Genomic DNA, 8,867 nt, shown 5'->3' with positions numbered 1-8,867 from the left:
ACCAAAATTGGAATAATTATATTTTCAGTTGAAAAAATTAATTTTAAGACAAAAAAATTATGTATTACAAAAAAAAAAAAAAGAATTTTCAAAAGAATACATGGAATCTAAAACAAATATTTGAATTTTGAACTAAAAGAAATCAGTTTTTAACTGATAATAAAAAAATTTAAATTAAACAAAAAAATCAATTTTCATACAGGAATATTAATTTTCTGCCATAAAATTGAATTTCTCAACAAAATATATGAAATTTCAACTAAGAAAGAGAAATTTTCAACCAGATAGTTGAATTTTCCAGTTAAATAAATTTTCATTTTAAAAATTAATTTTTAAATGTTTAATTTTCAACTAAAATAATCAATTTTAAACTGAAATAATTAACTGGTTTAGCAACAAAAACGATTTTTTAAACAACAAGATCAGTTTTCAAACAGGAATATTAATTTTTTTCCATAAAATTGAATTTTTCAACAAAATATATGAAATTTGAACTAAAAAAATTAAGTTTCAAACAAAAAGATCAATTTTTAACCAAATATAATAATTTTCTACCAGAAACGAAGGATTTTCTATAAAATACACGAATTTTTAAATAAAAAAGACCAATTTTATGCATAAAAAGACAAATTTTCAACTAAATAGTTTTCTTAACCAAAAAAGATAAATTTTCAACAAAAAAAATATAAATTTTCTACCAAAAATATTAATTTTTTAACAAAAAAGCGTAATTTTCAACAAAATCCTTGCGGCTGGTGAACACCTATTGCTTGACCCTCGGCTTGCAGACATCTTGGCAACTGACGTCACAGCTGGAAATATGAATTCGAGAAATATCGAACGCCACTCTTGAAAGTTGAAATGTTGCGGGCGGCTCGTTGTGTTTACATGCAATCGTTTAAATTGGCCCCCGTTTTTTAGTGTTTTTTCGTCTGATTTAAAGTGCGCTCAATTATATTCTCTCTTATATTAGTGTTGAATTGTAAAAAAATTATGTTTAAAATTAGTGAAAATGAGTTAATTATCGCCGATAAATTGCTGAAAAATTTTGCCGGTTAGGAAGTGTTTTTCTTATAAAGGTCGTAGAGGTCGAAGCAAAACCAGTTTATACTTTGTTGTTTTCTTGTAATTCTTATTTACTATGTGCGACACTGATGCAAAATGTGGAAAATGGGAATCGGATTTGTATGAAAGTAAGAAAATTTTTTATATATTAATTATCCTAACCTAAGAAAGTGACATTTCCTGATTTTTTCTTCCTAGTTTTCGAAAAAAATATGTTTCCTTATTCACATCCAAATGTTTATTTTTTTCGGATTTTATAATTTTGCCGAACTCTCAAAGTCCCGAATGCGAAAAAATACCGAAAATAGTAAATTGTCGACTTTTTGAATTCTTGAAAGAATAAATTTTTAGTATTTTCTGATAATTTTGAAAACTGTCTTTTTATTTATATTATCGAGTCTTTATATTTTTGATAACAAATTGAGAACTGATTTTATTTATCGCATATTAATAACAGTGAACTCGTGCTTGAATTTTCATGAAATTTTCGGTTATTTTTTTTTTGTAGCGACACAAAAACAGATTTTTTTGAATTGTGTCGTATCTTCATCGTCTCCAGTTTCTTCCTCTTCCTCGACTTCCGGATTCGACGAGGAAGTTTCGATATCAACTATAATTGATTACCTGTACAAGCATTTAAATGATTCTAATCAAAAGTAAGTTTTGAATTTATTTGAATTTATTTGAATTTTCTGTATTTTTAGGTGTTAGAGATACAGGAATCCCCAAATATACATGTTATTTCAATCGAATAGAACTTTTACAAATATTTGAAAACCTTACAGGTCCTATAAAATTGTTTTCAAAATTAATTATTTTAATTAATTGAAAAATTTTTTATTCCCTAAAATATTTAGAATTTTTTTAAAGCTTTTTAAAGTTCTTGAATAATTTCTCCGAATTTTTAAAATTACCCTAAAATCTTTAATGTTCTTTGAGATCCCTTCAAAATTTTTTTTAATAATTTCAAAAAACCTCAATTTTTAAATCATACTGAAATCTAATAGGTTGTATAAAATCCTATCAAATATTTCGAAATTCTAGGACATTCTTGAAAGCTGTAAGAAATTTTTTACATACATATTAATAAATGTATTGAAAATTCCATGGAATATTTTTAAATATACATCTTATAGACTCTATACAATTTTTCAGAATCTTCTAAAAGTCTCAGAAATTCTTGAAAACTATATGAAAGTTTTTAAAATAGTTAAAAATCGTTAAAATCATTGAAAATGGCTTGATATATATTAAATGTCTTGAAAATTTGTTGAAGCTCTTCGAATTTTCTTGGAATGTTTTCAAATACTCTAAAATATTTAAAATTCCTTAAAACTTTTTTAATATATTAAAAATCCCTTACAATCTTTATAAAATAAGCCAAAAAACTCCTAAACTCTTCAAATATTTGGAAAATTCCTTCAAATATTTTAAAAGACTATAAAATATTTTCAAAACACCCTTTACATTGTTTTTAATATATTGCAAATTCCTCAAAATTTTGAAAATATATTAAAAATTGAAAATTGAAAATTTCTTTTAACCTTTTAAAATACCTTAAAATACTTAAAAAGCATAAAAATCCCTTATAATATTTTTAAATATCCCAAAAACCCTTTAAATTCTTTAAATTAAAAATTCTTTGAAATCTTTTAAAATACCCTAAAGTATTTTAAATCTTTTAAAATCCCTTTAAATTTTGAAAATATATTAAAAATCCCTTATAATCTTTTTAAATATACTAAAATTCCATTAAATTCTTCAAATCTCTTAAAAATTCCTTGAAATATTTTTAAATATCTTGAAATATCTAAAACGCCTTTAAATTTTTAAAGTATGTTAAAAATCCCTTCTAATCCTTTTAAAATTCCCAAAAACTCTTTAAATTTTTTGTAAATCTCTTGAAAATTCCTTTAAATATTTTAAAATACCAGAAAATATTTGAAATCCTTTTAATTATTTGGTAACTTTTTAAAGCTCTCGAAAGTTTTTTGAACTTTTCAAGGATATCCTAAAGTCTTTAAATTTCTTTAGAGTCCATCTAAATAATTGAAAAAAGTGACAAATTCTTTGAAATATTAAAAAATATTTCAAATCGTTTATAACCCTTTGAAATTTTTAAAAGCTTTGGAAAATTCCTTGGAAATTTCTAAAGTACCCTACAATTTTTACATTTTCTTATTTCTTTAAAATATTGTTTAAAAATTATTTGGAATCTTTTAAAATGCCCTAAAATATTTTTAATCTCTTAACATCTCTTTTACCTTTGAAACATCCTAAAATATTTTCAATCCTTTAAAATTATATAAAGTGTTTGTAAATTCCTCAAAAACTTTTTAAATATCCCAAAAACCCTTTAAATTCTTCAAATCTTTTTAAAATTCCTTGGAATTTTCAGAGATACCCCAAAGTTTTTAAATTTCTTTGGAATTCCTTCAAATAATTGAAGCAAATTAAAAATTCTTAGAAATCTTTAAAAATTTTCATTGAATGTTTTAAAATATCCTAAAATATTTTAAAATCCCTTTAAATTCTTTAAATCTCTTGAAAATTCCTTGAAATATTTTAAAATACCTTGAAATATCTAAAACACCTTTAAATTGTTTAAGTATGTTAAAAATTCCTTCTTACCCTTTTAAGTTCCCCAAAAACTCTTTAAATTCTGTTAATGTCTTAAAAATCTCTTTAAAAATACCATAAATTATTTTAAAACTTTGGTAACTTTTAAAAGCTGTTGAAAATTCCTTGGAATTTTAAAAGATGCCCTAAAATCTTAAAATGTTTTTTTGGAATAGATTCTAATAAATCCAGAAACACTAAATCCAGGTTTGACTGTATTTGAAATCCTTTAAATTCTTTTTTCACTCTTTAAAGCTCTTGAAATTTTTTAAAAACTTTTCAAGGATACCTTAAACCCCTAAGGTCTTTAAATTTCTTTGGAGGCCCTTAAAATAATTGAAATAAATTAAAAATTCTTTGAAATATTTCAAAATACCTTAAAATATTTGAAATCCTTTGAAATCTTTGGTAACTTTTTAAAGCTCTTGAAAATTCCTTGGGATTTTTTCAGTTACGCTAAAAATTTTACATTTGTTCGGATCCCATCAAAATATTGATTAAAAATTATTTGCAATCTTTTAAAATATCCTTAAATATTTTTCATCCCTTACAATTATGTAAAGCGCTTGTAAATTCCTTGCAAACTTTTTAAATATCCTAAAATATTTAAAATTCATTTAGATTTGGAAAATATGTTAAAAATCCCTTATAATATTTTTAAATGCCCCAAAACCCCCTTTAAATACCTCAAATTTTTTGCAATTTCTTGAAAAATTTAAAAATATCCTAAAATTCATTAACAATTGTTTACATTTTTAAAATATATTTAAAGTCCCTTATAATCTTTTTAAATACACCAAAAATCCTTTACATTCTTTAAATCTCTTGAAAATTCCTTTAAGTCTTTTAAAATGCCCTAAAGTATTTTAAATCCCTTGAAATTTGTAATATATATTAACAAACCCCTTATAATCTTTTTAAATATCCCAAAAAACCCTTTAAATTTTTTAAATCTTTTGAAAATTCCTTGGAATGTTTAAAGATACACTAAAATTTTTAATTTTTTTTTTATCGCTTCAAACAATTGAAATATTTTCAATCTTTTAAAATCCCTTATAATCTTTTTAAATACACTAAAATTCCTTTAAGTTCTTCAATTACATTGAAAACTCTTTAAAATCTTTTAGAATACCCTAAAACACTTAAAATCCACTAACATCCGTTTACACTTTTAAAAATATATTTAGAATCTCTTATAATCATTGTAAATACCCCAAACACTCTTTAAATTCTTTAAATAAATTAAATTCTAATATTTTTTAAATACCTTAAAATACCTTTAAATTCTTGATATCTCTTAAAAATTTCTTTAAATATTTTAAAATACCCTAAAGTATTTGAAATATTTGGAAATTTTTTAAAGCTCTTGAAAATTCCGGGGAATTTTTAAATATACCCTAAAATCTTTAAATGTTTTTCGAATAGCTTCAAACAATTGAAACGTATTAAAAATAATTTGAAATACTTCAAAATACCCTACAATATTTCAAACCTTTGGAATATCTCGGAATTTCTTAAAGCTATGAAAATTTTTATTTAATGTTTTAAAATATCCTAAAATATTTTAAATCTTCTAAAATCCCTATAAATTTTAAAAATATATTGAAAATCCCTTTAAATTTTTAGAATATGTTAAAAATCCCTTATAATCATTTTTAATTCCCAAAAAACTTTTCAAATTCTTTAAATCTCTTGAAAATCCCTTTAAATATTTTAAAATACCCTAAAGTATTTGAAATCTTTGGAAACTTTTTAAAGCTCTTGAAAATTCCGGGGAATTTTTAAACATACCCTAAAATCTTTAAATGTTTTTTGAATAGCTTCAAACAATTGAAAGCTATTAAAAATAATTTGAAATACTTCAAAATACCCTACAATATTTCAAACCTTTGGAATCCCTCGAAATTTCTTAAAGCTATGAAAATTTTGATTTAATGTTTTAAAATATCCTAAAATATTTTAAATCTTCTAAAATCCCTTTAAATTTTAGAAATATATTGAAAATCCCTTTAAATTCTTAGAATATGTTAAAAATCCCTTATAATCATTTTTAAGTCCCAAAAAACTTTTCAAATTCTTTAAATCTCTTGAAAATCCATTTAAATATTTTAAAATACCCTAAAATATTTGAAATCTTTGGAAACTTTTTAAAGCTTTTGAAAATTCCGGGGAATTTTTAAATATACTCTAAAATCTTTAAATGTTCTTTGAATAGCTTCAAACAATTGAAAGCTATTAAAAATAATTTGAAATACTTCAAAATACCCTACAATATTTCAAACCTTTGGAATCCCTCGGAATTTCTTAAAGCTATGAAAATTTTTATTTAATGTTTTAAAATATCCTAAAATATTTTAAATCTTCTAAAATCCCTTTAAATTTTAGAAATATATTGAAAATCCCTTTAAATTCTTAGAATATGTTAAAAATCCCTTATAATCATTTTTAATTCCCAAAAAACTTTTCAAATTCTTTAAATCTCTTGAAAATCCCTTTAAATATTTTAAAATACCCTAAAGTATTTGAAATCTTTGAAAACTTTTTAAAGCTCTTGAAAATTCCGGGGAATTTTTAAATATACTCTAAAATCTTTAAATGTTTTTTGAATAGCTTCAAACAATTGAAAGCTATTAAAAATAATTTGAAATTCTTCAAAATACTCTACAATATTTCAAACCTTTGGAATCCCTCGGAATTTCTTAAAGCTCCCAAAATTTGTATTTAATGTTTTAAAATATCCTAAATTATTTTAAATCTTCTAAAATCCCTTTAAATTTTAAAAATATATTGAAAATCCCTTTAAATTTTTAGAATATGTTAAAAATCCCTTATAATCATTTTTAATTCCCAAAAAACTTTTCAAATTCTTTAAATCTCTTGAAAATCCATTTAAATATTTTAAATACCCTAAAGTATTTGAAATCTTTGGAAACTTTTTAAAGCTCTTGAAAACTCCATGGAATTTTTAAAGATACCCTAAAATCTTTAAATGATTTTTTGGGATCGTTTTAAGTAATTGGAATATATTTAAAATCCTTTGAAATCCTTGAAAATACCCTAAAATATTTCAAATCTTTTGCAATCGCTTGACATTTTTTAAAGCTCTTGAAATTTCCATGAAATGTTTTAAAAAAAAACCCCAAAATATTTGATGTCTTTTAAAATGCCTTTAAATTTTAAAAATATATTGAAAATCTCTTATGATTTTTTTAAATACGCCAAAACCCCGTTAAATTCTTTAAATATCTTGAAATTTCCTTCAAATATTTAAAAATATCCTAAAACATTAAGTGAGATTAAATTCCTAAAAACTCTTTAAATTCTTTGAATCTCTTGAAAGTTACTTAAAATCTCTTAACTTTTTTTCTAAATATATTAAAAACCTCTTTTAATATTTTTAATATACCTTCAAATGCTTTTAAATTCTTCAAATCTCTTGAAAATTCCTTGAAATATTTTAAAATATCCTAAAATATTTTAGGGTATTTTAAAAGATTCCAAATAATTTTTAATCAATATTTCAATTATTTAAAGTGATTCCAAAAAATATTTAAAGATTTTAGGATATTTTAAAAAATTCCATGGAATTTTTAAGAGGTTTAGAAAGTTACGAAAGATTTTAAAGGATTTCAAATATTTTAGGGTATTTAAAAAGATTAAAAAGAATTTTCTAGAAAATTGAAGAATTTAAAAGGATTTAGGGTTATTTTAAAAATTTTAGAAGGGTTTTTAATATATTTATAAACTGTTAAGGGCTTTGAAGTAACTTTTAAGAGATTTAAAGAATTTAAAGAGTTTTTTGTGTGGGTATTTACAATGATAATAAGGAATTTTTAACATACTTAAAGAATTTTAAATGAGTTTTCGATATTTTAGGGTATTTTAGAATATTTCAAGGAATTTTCAAGAGCTTTAAAAAGTTACCAAAGATTTCTAAGAATTTTCAAGAGATTTAGAGGAATATTAAAAGTTTGGAGGTATATTAAAAATATTAACAGAGGTTTTTGATATATTTAAAAAAGAAAAGTTAAGGGATTTTAAGTAACTTTCAAGAGATTTAAAGAACCTAAAGAGTTTTTTAGGCATTTAATCTCACATAATGTTTTAGGATATTTAAAAATATTTTAAGGAAATTTCAAGATATTTGAAGAACTTAACGGGGTTTTGGCGTATTTAAAAAAATTATAAGGGATTTTCAATATATTTTAAAAATTAAAAGGGATTTTAAAATATATAAAATATTTTGGGGTTTTTTTAACATTTCATGGAAATTTCAAGAGCTTTAAAAAATGTCAAGGGATTGCAAAAGATTGTATATATTTTTGGGTATTTTCAAGGATTTCAAAGGATTTTTAATATATTTCAATTACTTAAAACGATCCCAAAAAATCACTTAAAGATTTTAGGGTATCTTTAAAAATTCCACGGAATTTTCAAGAGCTTTAAAAAGTTTCCGAAGATTTCAAATACTTTAGGGTATTTAAAAATATTTAAAGGGATATATATATTTTTTTTTTAGAATTTTTATTTTTATTAGTCTAAAAACCCTTTAAATTTTTAGAATATTTTAAAAATCCCTCATAATCATTTTAAATTCCCCAAAAACTCTTTAAGTTCTTTATATCTTTTTAAATACCCTAAATTATTTGAAATCTTTTGTAATTTCTTAAAGCTCTTGAAGATTCCTTGGAATTTGTTAGGGTACCCTAAAATCATTAAATTTTTTGCAATCACTTCAAATTATTGAAATCTATTAAAAATTATTTGCAATACTTTAAAATACCCTAAAATCCATTAACATCCGTTTACATTTTTAAAATATATTTAAAATTCCTTATAACCTTTTTAAATACCCAAAAAACCTTCAAATTCTTTCAATCTTTTAAAAATTCCTTGGAATTTTTAAAGATACCCTCAAATCTTTAAAAAAAATTTGGAATTGCTTCAAACAATTGAAATCTATTAAAAATAATTTGATATACTTAAAAATACCCTACAATATTTAAAAGATTTTGCAATCCCTTGGAATTTCTTAAAGATCTGAGAATTTTCATGTAATGTTTTAAAATATCCTAAAATATTTAATTATTATTATTATTACACCATTAAGCCATTTCCCTTTCGGGGTAGGCGTGACTCACTCGGCAGGGGAAAGGAGTAGTGTGTGGATGGGATAGAGATTT

At 22.4% G+C, this 8,867-nt stretch overlaps 1 protein-coding gene across 4 annotated transcripts in view; it reads left to right on the top strand.

Moving 5' to 3' along the window:
* Window positions 1-868: 868 nt before the first annotated feature.
* Window positions 869-8,867, top strand: part of LOC117172561 (lymphoid-restricted membrane protein-like) — a 171,718-nt gene continuing 163,719 nt past the window's right edge. For all 4 annotated transcript variants that reach the window (XM_033360620.1, XM_033360622.1, XM_033360621.1 and 1 more), the window contains exons 1-2: window positions 869-1,193; window positions 1,574-1,721. In XM_033360620.1, the coding sequence (XP_033216511.1) occupies window positions 1,142-1,193; window positions 1,574-1,721 (200 nt within the window). In that variant the 5' untranslated portion in view covers window positions 869-1,141. The remainder of the gene's footprint in view (window positions 1,194-1,573; window positions 1,722-8,867) is intronic.

Source organism: Belonocnema kinseyi, chromosome 5, assembly GCF_010883055.1.
Source record: "Belonocnema kinseyi isolate 2016_QV_RU_SX_M_011 chromosome 5, B_treatae_v1, whole genome shotgun sequence".
In the NCBI taxonomy this organism is placed as follows: Eukaryota; Metazoa; Arthropoda; class Insecta; order Hymenoptera; family Cynipidae; genus Belonocnema; species Belonocnema kinseyi.
The sequence above is the reverse complement of the archived record's forward strand: the minus strand, read 5'-3'. Positions and strand labels throughout refer to the sequence as shown.